Source organism: Chelonia mydas, chromosome 1 (genome assembly GCF_015237465.2).
Source record: "Chelonia mydas isolate rCheMyd1 chromosome 1, rCheMyd1.pri.v2, whole genome shotgun sequence".
Taxonomy (NCBI): domain Eukaryota; kingdom Metazoa; phylum Chordata; order Testudines; family Cheloniidae; genus Chelonia; species Chelonia mydas.
Genome location: NC_057849.1, coordinates 263,585,553 through 263,606,819, shown reverse-complemented (window position 1 = coordinate 263,606,819; position 21,267 = coordinate 263,585,553). Strand labels below are relative to the sequence as shown.

The following is a 21,267-nucleotide window of genomic DNA, read 5'->3' as shown; positions in this document are numbered from 1 at the left end:
CCATACTGTTTCCGCTGGTTCCATCAGTGTGTCCTTCACTGATAGTGCTATTTTCGTTGTGGATGCTGGGTGTAGAATTTTTAATAGTTGATGTCTTAAAAATAAAGGGAAGGGTAAACCCCTTTAAAATCCCTCCTGGCCAGAGGAAAAATCCTCTCACCTGTAAAGGGTTAAGAAGCTAAAGGTAACCTCGCTGGCACCTAACCAAAATGACCAATGAGGAGACAAGATACTTTCAAAAGCTGGGAGGAGGGAGAAAAACAAAGGGTCTGTGTCTGTCTGTATGCCGCTTTTGCCAGGGACAGAACAGGAATGGAGTCTTAGAACTTTTAGTAAGTAATCTAGCTAGGTATGTGTTAGATTATGATTTCTTTAAATGGCTGAGAAAAGAGCTGTGCTGAATAGAATGACTATTCCTGTCTGTGTGTCTTTTTTGTAACTTAAGGTTTTGCCTAGAGAGATTCTCTACGTTTTGAATCTAATTACCCTGTCAGGTATCTACCATCCTGATTTTACAGAGGTGATTCCTTTACTTCTATTAAAAGTCTTCTTGTAAGAAAATTGAATGCTTTTTCATTGTTCTAAGATCCAAAGGTTTGGGTCTGTGGTCACCTATGCAAATTGGTGAGGATTTTTACCAAACCTTCCCCAGGAAGTGGGATGCAAGGGTTGGGAGGATTTTGGGGGGAAAGACGTGTCCAAACTATGTTTCCCAGTAAACCCAGATAAAGTTTGGTGGTGGCAGTGGAAATCCAAGGGCAAAGGGTAAAATTAATTTGTACCTTGGGGAAGTTTTAACCTAAGCTGGTAAAAGTAAGCTTAGGAGGTTTTCATGCAGGTCCCCACATCTGTACCCTAGAGTTCAGAGTGGGGAAGGAACCTTGACAGCTGGTGTTGATTCTCAGTCACCAAGGCCCCAGAAGGGAGTCTCCAGGCACCTCCACCCTGGATAAAGCAAGTAATCTTTCCTCCAACAAATCAAGGAAAGGGGAAACATCACTGACACAGGGAGAACCATTAAAGAGAAAACGGTCTCCAGCAAGATCACTGCCCTCAGTGCCTATGGCTAGGAGGGTGAGCACGTTCGATGCTCTGGGCACCTCCAGCACCAGGAGTATGAACAGTAAAGACAAGGAATTGAGTGGCAGGCATAAGACAGCCTCCTTCTCCACAGCACTGACCACTCCCAGGAAGGGCACAGTGCTGATAGCACCGAAAACAACAATGCTACCCCTGGTACAGCCTCCTATGGAGCAAGGACCCACAAGATCTAAACCGCCAACATCAGCACCGACCAAAGCCACTCAGAAGAGGGCGGCCTCAATGCAGGTGCCTGACCATATCTACTTGGCACCAACGACCTCAGCTCCAGATATGCTAATAATCGCTCTACCAGGCTCTCCCATTCTCAGCACCGACGGCTCCCTGGTACCGCCAGCACCAAAAAAAACCCAGGACTCAACGTCCATACTGCACTTCTCAAGCAATGAGGAGAATGACATGGAGGAGGGAGTATTCTACTCCAGACGCTCCTCCCCTTCCAGTACCAAACCTCAACCATCCCACACAAGTGCCAGGGACCATCCTCACAGAGACATACCCTCATGGATGTTCCCACGCTTTTCATTCCTGATGCAATGGGCACACTGGGACCCATGGTTGGCATACAGATCACAGCTGCAAAGGAGTCACACTCCTCAATATATATATATATCTTGACTTTAGCAAAGCTTTTGATACGGTCTCCCACAGTATTCTTGCCAGCAAGTTAAAAAAGTATTGATTGGATGAACGGACTATAAGGTGGATAGAAAGCTGGCTAGACTGTCAGGCTCAATGAGTAGTGGTCAACGGTTCGATGTCTAGTTGGCAGCCACCATCAAGCGGAGTGTCCCGGGGTCTGTCCTGGGGCCAGTTTTGTTCAACATCTTCATTAATGATCTGGATGATGGGATGGAATGCACCCTCAGCAAGTTCGTGGATGATACTAAGCTGGGGGGACAGGTAGACACTCTGGAGGGTAGAGATAGGGTCCAGAGTGACCTAGACAAATTGGAGGATTGGGCCAAAAGAAATCTGATCAGGTTCAGCAAGGACAAGTGCAGAGTCCTGCACTTAGGACAGAAGAATCCCATGCACTACTACAGGCTGGGGACCGACTGGCTAAGCATCAGTTCTGCAGAAAAAGACCTGGGGATTACAGTGGACGAGAAGCTGGATATGAGTCAACAGTGTGCCCTTGTTGCCAAGAAGGCTAACGGCATATTGGGCTGCATTAGTAGGAGCATTGCCAGCAGTTCGAGGGGAAGTGATTATTCCCATCTATTCAGCACTGGTGAGGCCACGTCTGTAGTACTGCGTCCAGTTTTGGGCCCCCCGCTACAGAAAGGATGTAGACAAATTGGAGAGTGTCCAGGGGAGGGCAACGAAAATGATTAGGGGGCTAGGGCATATGACTTATGAGGAGAGGCTAAGGGAACTGCGCTTATTTAGTCTGCAGAAGAGAAGAGTGAGGGGGGGATTTGATAGCAGACTTCAATTATCTGAGGGGGGTTCCAAAGAGGATGGAGCCAGACTGTTTTCAGTGGTGGCAGATGACAGACCAAGGAGCAATTGTCTCAAGTTGCAGTGGGGGAGGTCTAGGTTGGATATTAGAAAACACTATTTCGCTAGGCAGATGGTGAAGCACTCGAATGGGTTACCTAGGGAAGTGGTGGAATCTCCATCCTTAGAGGTTTTTAAGTCCCGGCTTGACAAAACCCTGGCTGGAATGATTTAGTTGGTGTTGGTCCTGCTTTGAGCAGGGGGTTGGACTAGATTACCTCCTGAGGTCTCTCCCAAACCTAATCTTCTATGATTCAAAGAAAGCAGATACAACCCCCTAAGAAGATGGCCACAGGACCCTCTGAGGCACCTGAGGACACAGTAGAGGAGTTGGAAGACACTACACAGGTCCTGTCACGAGAACATAGCTCCTCTTCATCCCCAGATGAGTCAGTCATGACCCTCCTCCCCACCCACAGTAGTGGACGACTCAAAACAATTCCAAGAATTGTTTAGAAGGATGGCACAAAGCCAAAACATCACACTTGAAGAGGTGACTGAGAGAAAAGGGTACTTGCTCTATCCAGGGACGAGGTGCCTGGAGACTCCCTTCCTGGTGGCTTGCTAGCGTCCAATGGAGGAGTAAGGGATTTTTCCGTTAGGACCATTTTTAGTCTAAAATCCCTGACTCTCCTCGCTCTGGCTTTGAGTGGGTGCATTTCTGGGGAATGTGCACTTCCTGCATTTCTGGGGAATGTGCACTTCCCCTAAACAACGGACGCATTGTGAGTGGCCGTCTGAAGAGGCATCGTGTCCTTGCACAAAGTACATCTTTTGAATCCAGGCAAGCCTGGCATTATCTTTTTCTAATTTCCTAATTAAACAGAAATAAAGAAGGAGAGGGATCTCTCCGAGGTGTGTGTGTGTGTTTGTTTTTTGAAGTCTAAATAGTTTTAAACTGAAGCTTAAGACTATTTCTACACTATCTACTAACTATAACTAACTAAACCCTAATTGCTATCTAAATTGTTCTATTTCTCCATTTTAGGTCGTTTTAAGACACTGCTGTTGGAGCTCCATCTGCAGCTGAGGATGAAAAGGAACTGAAGGGGTCGGGATGTGTGAGCACCAATGGTACCACAAAGCAGCTACTATGCACGCGCATCCCAACCAGGCACTGCTACCAAAAGTCTCTGATAAGCAGTGCCAGGATGCACCGACACCTAAAGTGGAGCACGCACAGGGACAGACAAAGAGCAGTTGCTTCAAACCCCAGATTTCAATAAGAAAAAAACAACTGTAGCTTCAAAGGAAATCCAAGACAAAAGGTTAAGTACCAGTTGAAAGCTGATTAATTGGAACAACTGAGAAGAGAGAGACCAATACAGAATAAAGAGGACTGCCTGAAGTAAGACAGTGTCCTAGAAAGAGCTGGAGCAGCACCGGGAAAAATCTGGGGCACAACTTCTGAGAAGATTCTGAAGGGAAATGACCCAATAGTAATTGAAATAGAACACAGGAAAGGACTCAAGTCCTACTACAGAGTCCTCAGAGTACAAAAAAAATCTGAGAATAAGGGGAGTTCCAAATGTCTCACGCAAGGAAGCTAAGACTCAAAAGTAGGAATCCTGTGTGTACGGTGTCTTTTAAAGAACAGTATTTTCCGCAAAGGCATAGCCAAACACAACACTGGAAATAAAAGATTTGATTTAAGAGGCTATGTGACTTTATTTGCAATTTTTGTTTTTAGTTCTGGACATATTGTGTGCCTTTTTAAGGAGATTACACATTAGAAAATACAACTGAATTTGATTAGATAACTATGAACACCATTCCCATTGTACATAATACAGTAAGCTACAAACAGCTTCTTTGTAGCTAGGAGGTTCTTTTTGTTTGTTTTGTTTTTCATACAATGTGAGTGTGTTTTTTAGCAGTGATGTGAATAGACAATGGTGAGAAAACTTGTTGCTTTGCTGTTGATGCGGACAGTTTTGAACGTTAATTCCAGATCTACTGTCATGATTCAACATTTAGGGGCCATTTATAAAGCATTTCCATGTGATTGTAGTGATCGTGAAAGGACAGTAGTATAGTAAGGACAGTAGCAGGGCAGGCTTCCCCACACCGTACCACCAACATGCCTCAAACCTTTGACCTGGAGGGAGCACCTCTAAGTGTAAGAGGACAATTTGACACAGCTGGTCCTTGGCTTCTTGCTGGTACTACCGACAAAGACAGCTGTAACCTCTCACCTCTCTCTCCATTCTATCCAAAACAATTGAGTTAAAAAAAATCACATGGCTATCCCATTCCTCCAAATGTTCCTTCAAACCCTTTGATTAGCTTCTCATTCTCCATATTAAATTACTTGTTTTAACCATCAAGGATCTGGACAAGTCCATTCTTGCCTAAGGGTAAAATTTTCAAAAGTGCCTCATTAAGGACTTTTCTACACTGACATTTAGTTTGCAGCAAGTTGGGATGTTAATCTACCCGCAGTAGCCTGCTGTGCACTAGATGTCCCCCTATATCTCTATACTTGTCTGCGCTTCCTTTTACCTGTGCACTGTGTGAATTCCCTCTTCAAATGGGACTTGTACTTCCTCTTCACTTAGGTGCTTTTGAAAATTCCACCCCTAAAACTTCTATTTTTTAAATATATTGTGATAATTGGGCCTACAAATTTACCCTAATTGAAAACTAAACTGTAAAAAGTGAGCAGAAATTCATAAATGGTCACAAACAATTTTATATATCAGATCATTAAGAACACATGTAAGGAGGAGATAGAAAGACTGAATTAATTTAAACAGAAAGGGTTTTACGAATATCACATAAGAACAATGTTGAAATTGTGACTGGTAATCAAGAGGAATAGAAGACCAGAAATCAATTGACCAAAGTCGGTATGTCAGAAATTAGGCCTATTCGTGGACAAAATACTAAGAGGACAGACTCTTCCACCCAACACTTCCTTTTGGAGTTCTTAAAAAGAAAAGACTTTTGGGAAGAAGCAACTGTCTGCCAATAACCACTGCAGCAAGCTTTATCATCAGGGTTGCCACCTCCACTATCTTCTGGGACCTTCTTCATCCTAATCCTGAGAAATGTCTTGACCAGACTAGGCCAAAAAGGAGGACCCAAATAACACCGCCACCTCTACTGGCACCGGTTAAATCCCAAACATTACCTGGGATGGGACTTCATCTTCTACTTCTCCCCTCCTTCCCGTGTGTCCTTTCCCTTCCCCACCTCATTTCTTTTCTTTCTCATCTCTCTTCTTTTGCCTTCTGTGTAATAAGAGTCTGGCTTAGCTGGCAACGATGCTGTAAGCCTGTGACTAAAGAGGCAACTAAAAACAATGCCCAAAAACAGCTGGTACAAGTTTGCCAGAGTGGCTGATAAGACTATGTGCTGGGCCTGTGTTCTTCCAGCAGTGAGGCTGCAACACCAGAGACAGAAGCTGCATTTTCTATCTTTGCTATTCTTTTCTATCCCCTTTTGTGTGTGATTGTCTTGTTTTGTCTTTATAGGAAACAGGACTGGTTTGTAACATCATCATCAACAGCTCCAGACCATCTCAACTAACTTCTCCTTTCCAAAGAAAGGACAGCAGATACCATCTTTAATACCATCTAAGAAACTGTCTAACAAGGGGCCTTTCTTTCTCCAAACTCTTCAGCTAAAGGGAAAGGGAACAAGGGATGTTGTTAAAATAAAAGCTTTATTTAATACATTTCAAATGCTTTAATTGTTTTTCTCTTTTCTGTATCTTTAATAAAACTTTAAAAGACTGTTTAATGGTGCATTTGCCATCATGCTAAGCAGGCTAAGGTCTCCGTATACCAAGCCCCAAACCTGTTTAAAACTATTTAATGTTCGACAATGACTGGGCTATGTTAACACCTTTAATTCTTTGGGCCCTTTATTCCATCCTAATTAATATATTTCCCTTCACTCAGAAACAAATGACCCAGATTTTGTCAAACTCTGTTAAGAAATTTGCTCTCAAGCTAGGACCAGGTATGATATATTTCAATTGAAAAGCAATAATTTCACAAGTTATATTTGTACAGAAATCCCTTCTCACTCTAAACTAATAGTAACGAGCCATATGCTGCTCTTATTTAGACTGATATAAATCTTGAGTAACTCTATTAACTTCAGTGGAGTTATTCCACACATACATCAGTGAGTGACCAGAATTTGGTCCAGTATCTCCAACCCAACACTATAATAAAAAATGGCATTATGAAAGCAGTAATCTGATTGGATGATTCCAACTATGTTTATCTGTTATAGCTATACTATACTCTGGTCTCTCAACCAATTTCTCCTCAGATAAATCATTACTAAGGGAAAAACAGTAACATAGTTTAAAGATTCTAGGTTAAATCCACTTTGTTATACTGGTATAAATACAGTATAGGGGAGTATAGAATGAAATTTGTCTATTTTTAAAAAAAAAGTAATTTTTTTTCCAATTCTAAAATATTTTAAACTTTAGCAGGTAAGCTCCTAAATCTTTCACTGGTGTCAGAAATACAAAAATTTCATTACTCAGTAGGCAACCAGCATCTAAGCATCAAAGGACAGTTTTCATTTTACACTACTGGCTCTCTGCTGTATTTCCAATCCTATTTCCACAAAAATGAAGGTTGGATCAGGTAAGGGAAAGCTTTTAAAAAATCAACATTTTCAAAGTCTAACATTAGATTTGTCACTTTTTATTTTACTCTCTACGCTTATCCAGCAGTTTCGGATGCAAGAAGGTGGGTTTGAAGTAGTGGCAAGACATAAGAGTTTCTCAAAAAAACACTTCTCCTTCCTTCGGTGTTCTAGTTATAGACAAATCACAGGAGGAGAAATACAAAAAAGTCTCACAAGAACTCCTGGAAGTTTTAAAAGAATTGTGAATGGAAGTAGGGAAGCTTTAAAAGCAAATTAAATTAAAAGCTTTTTATCTATCATCACTCATAGAACCATAGGGTTAGAAGAGACTGCAAGGGTCATCTAGGCTAAACCCCTGCCAAGATGCAGGATTTTTTGGGTCTAAACCATCCACGACAGATGGCTATCCAGTCTCCTTTTGAAAACCTCAAGTGAAGGAGCTTCCACAGCCTTCTTAGGCAGTCTGTTCCATTGTCCTACTGTTCTTACACGTTTGATATCTTAACACACTTTAAAATGTATATACTTATCTTGAAAATATGATGGGGCTGGACTCATGAACAGTTTAACAAATATGCTAGTGCTGTATGTTTCCCTGCAGGACGTGAAAGGATTTTCAAAATTTGCAGTGTGCTATTGAGAATATAACCAGGATGAGCTCTATTAGATAATAGTTGTTATAATACTGATTTATGGGTCATATAGCTTCCTTGGCAGCTCTGCCTTAAAACAACCTGGGTTTTGAATAGAAAATGATGTACTGTTTCTGTGTAAGCTCTCTTGTGTTGCCAAGTCATTTAAATAAAGAGTTGTGATGCACAGCTTTTGATTCCATCCTCCTTCATTTTGGTATAATATTTCTGCATTAAAGATGCATTAAGAACGTGATCTTTTTGGACTATTTTTTGCTGCAGCTGGCAACCTCTAAACACCCTCTGACTGTTATACAGCACTGATTCCAGTCATTCAAAGGTATGTAACTATCTCCGATTTACAGAATGTGGATTCTACCAGGAAATTGCATGACTCTTTGTTCTCAGAAACAGCTGGTTTTGGGGGTTCATTTAGAGCTTGACTCTGCCATCCTTACTCATACTAAGTAGTACCTCATGCCTCAAGGAGTCCCTACTTCTAAAGTAAGGTAACTACTCAATGGCAATATGTGTGGCAGAATCTTTGAATCTCTAGCTCCACATACAGTAAGCACAATTAGAAACGGACGTTTATCATTTTCTGTATTTGTGCAAGTTGTGGATTTTTTGTCAAATTTGTTTTGCAAATATGGAACAGATGATGGGATTTAGCATAGGAACTTCATGCACGTCTAGGGCTGAATAATAAAAATAACCAGGATAGCGGGAATTGATTTTGGCATGTCTTGTATACTGTTTCTAGTCTAGCCTTCAGAGCTTGTAGTCTTCATGAATCCCATTTATTAAGTGCAGATCTCACTAACATATAATATTACAAAATCCTGTTACTAGCTTTTGAGTTAGATGAAGAAAAAGCATGCCCATCCACTAAAAAAAAAATAAAAAAAGGAAACATACAGACAAACTATTTCAATGGTACAGAGCTAACAATAAAAGTAAAAAAATGATGTTAACATAATGTTATAGCTAAAAAAAAAAAGCCAGAAACTCAAGAAATTCACAGTTAAAATTTAAACACCAAACTTAATTCAGCACCTTAACCTACCCTCTGCCTATAAACTAATCTATTTCCTAGTCCTTCTTACCTCCATCTATATTCCCAATACAGTCCACGGAATACATATCACTATCTTTAATCATGCTGCACTACATATAGACTGTGACCGTCTACGTACAAGGATGCACCAGAAGCTCACTCTTCAAGTCCATCTTCTCAGTACAGGCCAGATCATCTTATTATTCACAAGTGGCCCCAAGACCACATCCTTCCTTATCCATCCATGCACCAGAAAGCCTATTTCACCTAATTCATCTTCACTGTACAGACGGGAAAAATCTTTTATTTGCTCTGCACACATTCCCTGTAGGGGTCAGAGACTGGATACAGAGCTCCATCTTTACCTTGATCGTTCTATACATGCTATCCACAAACACATACACCTTACAATGGGCTTTGTTCCTGCTCTATCTTCTACAGAGCCAATATGCATGAGGGCCCTGCTTGGCCTCAGGCAGAATACAACTTGGCCTGGAATCATTCCCTTAGATGGCTTCCAAAATCATGTGACAACCTTCAGGGTCACAATATGCCCAGTCCATCTTCTCAGGTTTCTGCACAAGGCAAAGCTAGCAAGAAGCAGGTATTAGCAATCAGCTGTGAACTACCCACTGGCAAATTTTGGTGTTCTATCTAGCATGTAGTTTAAATCCCAAAGATACAATCATAGTCTCTTAGCATGCTTGACACATTCTCAATCTGCAATGAACACCATCCTACACCCTAAGTGCACTGGAAAAATGGGTACAAGTTACAGGATCACACATCTGAAGAGCAGAATTCATACACTCAACAGGACAAACAAATAAAATATAGCAACTGCTGATAGTCTCCAATTCACATATGAAAGATGTGTATTGCATCCATAATGGAATATCTTGAGTCTCTAGGGTTACTTAATTGTATTTCCAATCTTACCTCTATATTAAGAAAAAATCATCTGGGATTTATACAGAAATTTATTTACGGAGGTGATGCAACAATTTATATGCAAAAGCTGTCCTAAAATACATCCCTAGCCCCACTTCATTTGTTGTTGGCTTTATGTGCTAACATATTGAAAAACCAAACATTTCTATAATCATTTCTAAAATAATTAGCATCATGAATATGGGACCTGATTGTCCTCTGCTCTGCACTTGTGTAGTCATTTACGTCTGTGCAAAGCGGACGTAAGTCACTACCAATCCAGAATGGTAGCATTTTACACCCACTCTGCATGGTGTAATTGACTAGGAAAACCACAAGACAGTGGAGAATTAGGCTCACAATGTCCACATTTCTATATAAAAATGGTATTTAAGAATTAAAAGCTCTTGGTGATACTACTGGTATCCAGATAATAAAAGAAACTGTACCTTTGGAAGGAGCTGGATTGCCTGTAGAATTCTTTGCCTGTGTCCAGAGTTAAGAATTCCTATTTCCAACAGATCCTGATCCTCCATTACATTGCTTCCCTGAAAAAGGAGATATTCAAATCTGAAACAATCCTGAAACAAACCCTTAAACTGTATTTAAAAGAAAATAACTTTATTTAACATACAGTATGACAAGAATAATAAATTACTGATGATTGCATTGATTTCCAGGTCTATAAAATGTGAAAGGACCTTGAACTCATGGACACTTACTAGTGCACTGGCCGAACTGCCAATGGAGAAACTACAGTTCCCACTAAAAACAAATCCCATAAGTGAATCTTTCTCCTCTACCCCCTCCTGTCATTTGATTGAGGACAGGGATGTAATTATAAAATTTAACTATATGCATACAGTGCCTCATCTGTTCCTCTTCTCCCTGCCCCATACACGATATCCTTTCTTCCTCAAGTCAGAAAAAACATCACATACAATAAGATCATCACAGTGGAGGCAGTTAGATAGAATTATTTAGTAATATGTTAGTAAAATGCCTTGTAACAGGGTGGCTTGCTGTTGGACTGGAGAGGCTGGGGCAAAGCAAACCCTGATCGCAGAATGAGCTCCATCTGAGTCAGGCAATTTCTTATAAAGAGCAAAAGGTGATTGCAGCAAGTGGGAGACTCAGGAGGTTGTAGTGAGACTTCAGAGAATGTAGGGAAGACCCTGAGACCAGGGAAATTGCTCCAGCTAGGAAGGGTTTGGAATAGCCTGCTAAGTGAGGAAGGATTCTGACCAGAACAGGGGAGTTAGAGCTGTACCCAGCTGAAGGAAGGAGGGAAGACCTTTGAGTTTAGTTTTGAACTTAAAGTTAATAAATCAGACTCTAAGTAGGGTTATTGTGACTGGACTGGAAAAACCACTTGTGCCATTTATTTGGGGATCCAAAAAGGCAAATTGAGGTGAGGGGCTGCGTGCAGGCCTGCCTGGTGGCCACCACCAGGAGCCAAGAGGCCACTCATCTACATGCCTGAAGAGCACCCTCAACTCCCAAAAGTGAATTAAACTTGGCATACATAGTATACAGATTCCAAGGCTAGAAAGAACCAGTGTGATCATTAGTCTGACCTCCTGTATAACACAGTACATAGAACTGCTGTGACATCCAGGGACTCCAAGGCTGCTGTGACAGCCAGGGACCTCAAGACTCTGATGGAGGGTAAGCTTCCCTTCTGTATGGGACACAAAAGACCCCACTTCAGAAACTGACAAAGATCACTCTGATAACAGTGGAGCAGAACCCATGTGGACAGGAGATAGGTGAGCCAAACCCAGGGGATATTAACAGTGGCTTGCCCGTGGAATGTTCCAGGCTTTCAGGTACTGAAAGTGGCATTGGTACTGTATGCTGTTGTGGAGCTGGTGTAGAAATTACAGTAGCTGGTACCAACTGAAAGCCTTCCTGCACCACCAAGAATGCTGGTACCAAAAGGTTAAACAATTCTCTGGCAGCAACATATACCTCCGCAATTTTCTGTACTGGAATTGGGTCATGAGTCTGGCATACAGCAACTTCAGGGGTTGACCTCAACAGACCCCACACAGGTTCCAGAGTCAATGAACCCCCGCTTTGTAGCAGAGCAATTCGTTGGGGGAAAACTTCCCCTCAGAGTCCCTCCCAGAAACCTTGCCTCTAGATGGCCTTCGTACCAAAGGTACCAGGTGCTTAGAAGATTTGTATCTATTCTTTAGTACTGGGGACACCAAATGAGGTGCTGAAGACATCTCAGGAGGTGCACTCAGTATTGATGGTGCCGCACTCAGAGTATGGCTCTGAGCCAAATGGCTCTGATAGAGGGCAAAGTGCCACCCCCATAAGGGGACACTTAAGTTTCACTGCTCTATGTTCTTTAGAGCAAGGTTTAAACCCTCTATAAATGTAACACTTGTCACTGATGTGGGACTCCCCCAAACATTTTAGGCAGCTAGAGTGTGGGTCACTGATCGGCATAGGTCTGACACACAACCAGCAGGACTTGAAACCCTGAGAGTGAGGCATGGCTCCGTTCCTAGTCTTGGAACCAAGAATCAAATTTGGTCCAAAAAGCACTTAAAAACTGAAACCTATCACTAACACTGACTATACTCTATATCTAACTAACTACTAAACGACAAAAAGACTATATACAAGTGTGAGGAAAATAAACTTGCGATAGAGGACTGGAAGTGCTCCAACAACCATCACTGGCTGTAAGAAGGAACTGAGGGGTATCAAGGCGGCTCTGTCCTTATACTAGCATGCAGAGGTGTGTGGCAACAGAGGGTGCTCAAGCTGCTCCAGTGGGTACTACTTGGAAAAAGCGATCCGACAACTGTGCACAAGACGTGCACACATCTACACTGGAATAGACATATGCAATCACTTGAGAGCAACCTTAACTATTGGTATTGTTATTTGCTCCACCTTTAATGAAAACACCAAAGGCTTTGATGCTGTAGGTTTCTTAAGTCTGTTCTACAGTCCTTAGCAAATGCTTTCAGCTTTGAATTGAAGTAGGAAAGATCTGCGAAGACTGCTTGTAGTGGGCCAGATTTAGATCTCTCTTATTCCAGTTCTACATTAATATAACCTCATTCCCTTTAATGTATTTCCTTGTGATTGACTTTAATAGAACTATGGTGATCTACACCAGCTAAGGATCTGGCCCAGCATGCTTTAAAGCTTTTGTAAGTTAAAGTCTACTCGTTTTAAAAATATTTCTTCAGTTAATTTAACACTTAAGATAAAACACTGCTAAATAAACCATCCAAAGATTAAAAACATAAAACTCACTTTACAATAAACTTTCAAACAGTGCACTTTTTCCTTCAGGCCTAATCTGCACCAAACTATCAAGATGGCAATTTCCTGTTTGATAATTATTCTTTTAAAATTACATTTAAGGCATTGTAAGACTTGTAAAATTAGTTATTTACAGTCCCCTGCAATTTAAGTAGTTATCAAATATTTTTCATATTATGCTGAGTTTTCCTTCCACAAACACTTTTTGCATGTGAATCAGTGTTGGAAGGAAGTACTTGTTTCAAGCAAAGCTACTAACACGTCAATAAAGCAAACACATTACTTACTCATGACTTAGTGTAGTATTTCTATGAACACACTGAATATGCATTATTAGTGATGGATGAACCTCATAAGGCTTGGATATTCACATTAAATCAGCACCTGGGCTGGAAATCTTATGAGAACAGCCTTTCCTATGAGGTTGCTTTTCTGTCAAATCAGGTTTGAAATGCTGATTTTTGGCAGTCCCATGTCTAGCCTCAAATTATGCCTTAATTACACCTGTGCAACCCAATTGTCTTCAGTGGAATTACCCAGGTATAACAGATCAGAATTTGAAGACAAAGGGGAGGTCTTGCATATGAATTCTGGATAGCAATTCTGTACAGAGATTCCAAGGCCAGAAGGGACTATTGTTATTATCTAGTATAACACAGGCCATCAAACTTTCTCCTCAAAATTCCTGAAGCTCAACTTTCAGAAAAGCATCTGATCCTGATTTAAATATGGTCAGTGATGGAGAATCTGGCTTTTCAAAAGGAGAGGTATGAAAAATCATATTAATTCCCACTTCAAATTCTAAAATAGTTTCTGTAAATAAGTAATAAACAAATGGCATGACAGTGTAGTATAAATATTTCACTTGCATTCATTTGGGATGATCTTGTAACAGGGCACTCACCTCTTAAATGCTCACAGTCCTTTTCTCCCTCTGATGCCCCCTGTAGGCTACCAACTGGCTTTGGTGGGTCTTTAGTGGCTTGACCCTCCAGCAAGTCACAAAGTCTGAATGAACTCATTCACAAAGTCTGAATGAACCCTTATCTCAGGGTTAAGGTTCTTAGGTCCTCTCTCTTCCTGAATACCCAACTATGTAGAATGCAGCCAAACAAACTCTGGCTATCCTTCAAGTTCCTTTACCCCTTTGGCCCGAGCCAGCAACTGACCTGCTAAGGCCAGGCAGCTTCTTTCATTTAGGCCAGCAGGGCCCTGATTAATTGTTGCTACACTCTCAATAAAAGGCTCAGCAGGTCTAGAACCCAGGCTTACACAGCTGCCAGGCAGCAGATGTCTCCATGCTGCCACTCAATGGCAGCCATAACCAGCTTACTCTCCATTGCCCATGACCCAGTGTGGAGACAGACTATGGGAAATCCTGTCTCAAGAGGTCTGACAGGCAGCAGCCTCATTGCTCTTGGTTGGCTCCCCACCCTACCTAAACGCAAAGGGCATCCCAGGAAGCGAACAGGCAACAGTGAAGATCTCCTGTAGCTGCCACAATCATTCCTGCTTCCAGACTCCTGGCTTTGACCTCAGCTTGATTTGGACTTCATCTCCTGAGTCAGATCCTGAAATCTGACTCAGACTCTGACCCTTGGTATTGACCCTGGCCTGGAACCTCACTATGAACTCCTCCACTACTCCCAGACTCAGGTTTGCCCCTGCTCTTACCTTTGGTCCCAAATGCCCTTCTTGTGATCCTGATTCTCTAGCCCTGGGAGGACCAGGTCTCTGTGGTTTCCAAAATGGCTGATCTAGAGACTCCTCTCTAGAAAAGTTTGGAGGACGCACCTTCACTGCTCTTTTCCTCTCAGCTTGCTGCTTCTTTGGGCAGGGTGTAGTACAGTGGTTCTCAAACTGTGGGTCAAGACTCCGTTTTATCGGGGTCACCAGGGCTGGCTTAGATTTACTGGGGCCCGAGGCAGAAACCCAAGCCCCACCTCCTAGGGCTGAAGCCTGAGAACTTCAGCCCGGCGCAACGGTGCTCAGGTTACAGGTCCCCTGCCTACAGCTGAAGGCATTGGTCTTTGGCTTTGGGCCCCCCACCTGGGGTAGTGGGGTTCTAGCCTTGGCCCTCCCCCACCTAGGGTAGCAGGGCTCAGGCAGGCTCAGGCTTCCATCCCCCCTCCTGGGGTTATGTAGTGATTTTTGTTGTCAGAAGGGGGTTGTGGTGCAATGAAGTTTGAGAACCCCTGGTGTAGTTAGTAGCAGCCCCCCGCTCCTTTTTAGAACCCAGGAAGAAACACATGGGAATTCCTTCCTGTGGGGTACCCTCACCTACCTTCCCGGGGAGAGCTGGAAAAAGACCCAAAGGAAATCAGCCTTTGCCACCAGCTAATTAAACATACACAAACCTCTTAGGGACACAAAAATCCAATCCTGTACTTTAAAAAGGTAAATTTTATTAAACCCCAAAAGAAAGGAAATACATTTGGAACTTAGGCTTTTTTCTAGATCTTAAAAGAAACAATTACAAAAATTAAGCATCAAGATAGCTCTCTTGAGGTTCAGCTTAAAGGTTACAAGCAAACAAAAGCATCTGGGGTTAGCACAGAGGAGTCCACAAGCCAATAAGAAATAAAAGAAATAACCCTAATCGCATCTTTCTAGACATTACCTAATTTACTTACATATCTGAGGTTTCAGATAAGTAGGTTAGAGGTATGAATTGATGATCTATGACCATACCTGGCTTAAAGCTGCTTACAGCATTGCTGCTCTGTGTTTCCACTCTCCAGAGAGCCACAACAGACAGACAAAGGGAAGTTTTTTTCCAGTGTTAAAAAGATCAAGCCCTGCCGTTGGCTCTTTTGGTCAGGCACCCACTCCTTTCCTTTTACTTGGGGGCTTGTTAACCCTTTACAGGTAAAGCAAGTAAAGAACAGCTACTAACAGGGATTTTGTAGCTAACTGGCTGGCTTGGTGTCCCCACAAGGGAGCTATCCACTCTCATTTATCACACTCCTGTTTGGGAAAAAAAATCTGTGATCACATGTTGGACTCCTGGGCGATACCATCATTTAAAGACATAAGGTTGAAGTGCCAGCTACCACTGTGTAATCCGTGAGTTGGTATTTTTCATCTCCAGTATCTACTTCAAGGGAGTGTGGTCCATGAATAGTTCAAATGGGGCTCCCAAGAGGTAATAGCATAGTGCCACTACTGCCCAACGTATGGCCAAGCATTCTCTTTTTATGGTGGAATACTTGGTCTTGCATTGTTGGAGCTTCCTACTTAAGTACAGGATTGGATGTTCTGTCCCTTGAAAGTTCTAAGACAGTATTGTTCCAAATTCTATGGTGTGTAAAATAAAAGGTATTGGACATTGGAGCACCAGGTATGGACACAAAATGCCTTTTTTTAAAAAAATAGCTCAACATTCCTGGGTCCACAATACTGTTTTCGGTACCGACGTCTTGATAAGATCTGTCAATGGTGTGGCTAATGTCGCAAAATGGGGAATAAACTGATGATAATCCCTACCAGACAGCCAAGGTCTCCTGGATGCCAAATTTAAATTTCTTCAAGTTTGCCATGACTCCAACCTCCTTCAGTGAATGCAGTACAGACATTGTATGCCTCACACGTGATTGCCAGTCTTCACTGAAGATTACCACATTATCCAGATAGGCAGCTGCAAATTGCCTGGGGTGAAGAAGCACGTGGTCCATAAGAAGCTGAAAGGTTGCTGGTGTCCCTTTTAACCCAAAGGGCATGGTTATAAAATGGAACAGCCCTAAAAAGGTGGAAAAAGCTGTTTTTTCCCAGGAGTCAGCTGAAAAGGGTATTTGCCAATATCCTTTCGTCAAATCCAATGTTGTAACATACCTTGCTTTTCCATGCTGGTAAAGAGTTTGTCAACTTGGGACCTGGGATAAGTGCCAAATTCTGAGGCCACATTCAAGCCCCTGAAATCCACACAGAACTTGGTTGTGCCTTCTGGTTTGGGCACAAGTACCACTGGATTGCTAGTCTCGCAGTACCAGACTACTGCTCGATATTGCAGAGCCAGGACCCTTAGAATCCTTGGGCTTGCTGGTGCTCACAGTATCTGAGGAACCTGCAGCTTTGTGAGTACGTAGTGGAAGATTGGGAAGTGCCAAAATGGTCATCTGAACTGGAGACTGTCTCTTTAAGAAGATTCTCTCCCTAGAGAACTTGAAGCTTACCTCCGAGAGTCCTTTCGAGAAGATTTCAGAGATTTCTTCTTTGAAGCTCTAGGGGAGTGCTGCACTGAGGAAGCTGAGGTGATTGACTTGCTCAGAGACCGTTGTATGGGGTGGGTCCCATGGCTGGGGTGCGTCCCATGGCTGGGGTCAGAAGCCGGTCAGCACAAACTCTCAGTCATCAGGAGACAAAGCTTAAATTTCCAGTTCTTTCTGACTCTCGATTTTAATGCCAGGCAGAAGTTACACTTTTGGGAAATATGTGACTCCACAAGGCAACGGACACATTGGGAGTCAATCATTCACCAGTATTACCTTCTGGCATGAAAGGCAGTGCTTAAAATCAGAACTGGGCATGCCCTCACAGTGTTTAAGTTCCTCTGAGGGGGAAAAGGGACACAAAAGGACAACAGTCCTTATGCTAAACTAATATGTCTCTCTCAGTATATATATATATATTGTGACGGGGCAAGGCCAGATGGCTATAGAAAAGTAGTGGGAGACAGATATATTAGCTCCAGGCTAAACAAATCCCTGGTACCAGGATAAGTGAAATGGCAGGTGCTCCAGGTCAGTTAAGATGCCTGGGGCCAATTAAGAACTTTCCAGAAGGCAGGGAGAATGCTAGGTTGATTGGGACACCTGAAGCCGATCAGGGACTGGCTGAAACTGGTTAAAAGCCGCCCAGTTAGTCAGGTGGGTGTGCATGTCAGGAGCTGTGGGAGGAAGTTGCGTTGTTGGAGAGGCTGAGTAGTACACACCATAACAGGCACAAGGAAGGAGGCCCTGAGGTAAGGGTGGAGTGGAGCTTGAGGAAGTGAGGGCTGCTGTGGGGGAAGTAGCCCAGGGAATTGTACATGTCATGTTTCTAAAAGGTCAGCTACCATAGCTGATACTATTAGGGTCCCTGGGCTGGAGCCCGGAGTAGAGGGTGGGCCCAGGCTCCCCCCCCCCACCTTTGTCCCCTGATTAATCACTGAGACTGGGAGACAACAGAGACTGTGCAAGGAAGGATAACTTCTCCTCACCTCCCTCGCTGGCTTATGATGAAAATGGCTCAGTAGACTGTGACCCTTGTCTCTAGAGAAAGAAGGGTTATGTGGAGGGTCACAGTGAGCCTCTGAGGCTAGTGAAATCTGCCAGGAAACGCGGGACCCACGGAGGCAAGGACAGAGCTCTGTCACTATATATATATATATATATATATATATATATATATATATATATATATATATATATAAATGGAAAACTAACACTACGTACTAACTGACTAGTAGATAAGAGAAAAAATACAGTTGAAGTAAGCGCAACTTGGACACTTTTGAGGCTCTGTCTCAGGCTGAGGCAATTGAGAAGGAACTGAGGGTGTTTTGCCTGCACAGTTCTCTATAGCCATGCTGCTGAGCACTGGGCTGCATGGAGCATAGGTGCAAGCTGAATGGACACTGCTACCTAAAATCTCTCATCTGAGGCACAAGGGGTGCATGCGCACTGAGAGTGGAGTACCCATAGGGACATTATTTGAAGAACAACTAGGTGTTCATGCATCTGTACCACGTATTGGACTTCATTTTGATCTTGGGAAGGCTGCTTCTCCCACGTCCCCTTGAACAGGTGCAGGATTTCCTGGGGTTTTCCACCATAAAGTAAATCAAAAGGAGAAAAACCTGTTGATGCCTGCAGCACTTCTCATACCAGTATGTCAGGACTTGGATCCAATTGCAAGGGTTCTCTATAGATACAATTTTTTTAACATGTTTTTCACGGTTCGATTAAAGCTTTCTGGACGTCTAGAGGGCTTTAACCTTTAGGAGTGCTCATGTTTCCCTTCACAATTAGGACATAAAGTTCATCCTTTGATCTGTGAGGATCTCAGTGGGTGCGCCTACCCAAAAGAAAAGCTGTAGCAGTTCCCTCACTACAGAATGTGCACACAGGGACCGCTTCTAGGTATTGTGCATCACAGTTCACTATGACCAATATATTGTCCCCATGCAGCTTTTTTCTAGGGGACCCACAATATCGATCCCTATCCTTTCAAAGGGCATATCTATTAAAGGTATGGGTTTTTTGGTTTGTGGTCACGGACCTTCAGTTGCAACTAACCTGTAGGATAGGAGAGGACAACTCTATGTACGTATGTCACCTTCACACTGTTGTCATATTGAAAGGTGTTAGGTTTGAGCAAGGCCTCTTGAATCAACGTGAGGGAACACTTTGAGTCCACAATCTGGACAGTGCCCTCCCCCCCCCCCCGATTTCAACTTGGGCTACATATGCCTTATGGCACAGATCAAAATTGAGATCCAAGCTGTTGCACAGTTCTGTAATCCCACAATCTAGGAAATGATACTCCACGACATGACATGACCGACTGAAGTGCCCCGGCTTCCCACAGTGAAAACATACAACCAGGTTGTTAGTAGGGTCTGCCTAACCTCTTCTCTTTGGTATTTCTGGGCTGCTGCTCCATGATAGGAAGATAGGTGCCAACCATGATGGAGCCTCCAGTAACCAGCCTAGGTCCAGAGGGGCTCCTCTCCTGGCATTTTCCTACCCAGCCCCTTTAGTTTCACCCTCATCTCAGCATTCAGGTTCTTAGGTCCTCCCTCTCCCTACAAACCCAGCTATACAAAATGCAGCCAGAAAACAAACTCTGTCTATCCTTCAAGTTCCTTTGGCAAGAGAGGCATACCCTTCCTTGTCACTCTGCTTGCAGCCAGGAACTGAACTGCTAAGGTCAGGGCAGCAGGGCCCTGACTGGCTGTTGCTAGGCCCTCTATCCCTTGGAGGACCAGGTCTCTCTGGTTTCAAAAATGGCCACTCTGGAGAGTCCTCTAGGCAAGCTTGGAGGACTTTCGTTCTCTGCTCTTTTCCTCTGCAGGTGGGGTGTAGTAGGACTGTGGGCCCGTAACAAGGAGCTGCAAAGGCTGAATATACCCCATCACAGACCCATATATATCAATTATGACATTCTCCACCCATGGTTAATATAGCCATTCCAAATATGGCTTTATTCCAGGGATGATATATATGGATATAATATATGTATATGCCCTATAAAGAGAAATTTACTTTGAATAGGTCAGTAGAGTTGCAATAGAGCACCATCTCTGTTAGTAATGGCCTATCTTTAATGCACAAAACAGCTCAAAGATACTCTAATATCCACACTAAGCAAAAGATTTCTAGGTTTGTAGACAGTATTTATTCACTTTAAACACAAAATAAAAAGGTTCAAGATTCCTTTTAAACAACAATATGCCCACTATGAAATTGCAGAAATACTAACTATGGTATGTAGCCTATTGCTGAAAACAGTCTCTGTACCAGATAACTGGAAAATAGCTAATGTAATACCTATTTTTAAAAAAGGCTCTAGAGGTGATCCTGGCAATTACAGGATGGTAAACCTAATTTCAGTACCAGGCAATTGGTTGAAACTATAGTAAAGAACAAAATTATCAGATGCATACATAAAAAGGATATGTTGGGGCACAGCCAACACAGCTTTTGTAAAGGGAAATCATACCTCACCAGTTTATTAGAATGCTCTGAGGGCGCCAACAAACATGTGGACAAAGGTAATCCAGTTGCTATAATGTACTTGGACTTTCAGAAAGCCATTGATGAGGTCCCTCACCAAAAGTTCTTAAACAAACTAAGCTATTATGGTATAAGAGGGAAGGTCCTTCCATGGATCAGTAACTGGTTAAAAAATAGGAAACAAAGGGTAGGAATAAATGGTCAGTTTTCACAATGGAAAGAGGTAAATAGCAGGATCCCCCAAGGATCTGTATTGGGACTTGTGCTGTTCAATATACTCATAAATGATCTGGAAAAGGGGACAAACAACAAGATGGCAAAATTTGCAGAAGATATTAAATTACTCACGATAATTAAGTCCAAAGCTGATTGAGAAGAGTTGCAAAGGGATCTCACTAAATTGGGTGACTGGGCAAGCAAATGA

General features: G+C 42.7%; 1 protein-coding gene across 7 annotated transcripts in view; it reads right to left on the bottom strand.

Annotated features, from left to right (window-relative positions):
- ANKS1B (ankyrin repeat and sterile alpha motif domain containing 1B) overlaps nucleotides 1–21,267 on the bottom strand; it is a 736,839-nt gene that overhangs the window by 263,723 nt on the left and 451,849 nt on the right. For 6 of the 7 annotated variants that reach the window (XM_043545507.1, XM_043545504.1, XM_043545515.1 and 3 more), the window contains exon 17: nucleotides 10,287–10,385. In XM_043545507.1, the coding sequence (XP_043401442.1) occupies nucleotides 10,287–10,385 (99 nt within the window). Of the gene's footprint in view, nucleotides 1–10,286; nucleotides 10,386–16,614; nucleotides 16,638–21,267 lie in introns of those variants that run through there. The other variant, XM_043545512.1, reaches the window with a different exon arrangement.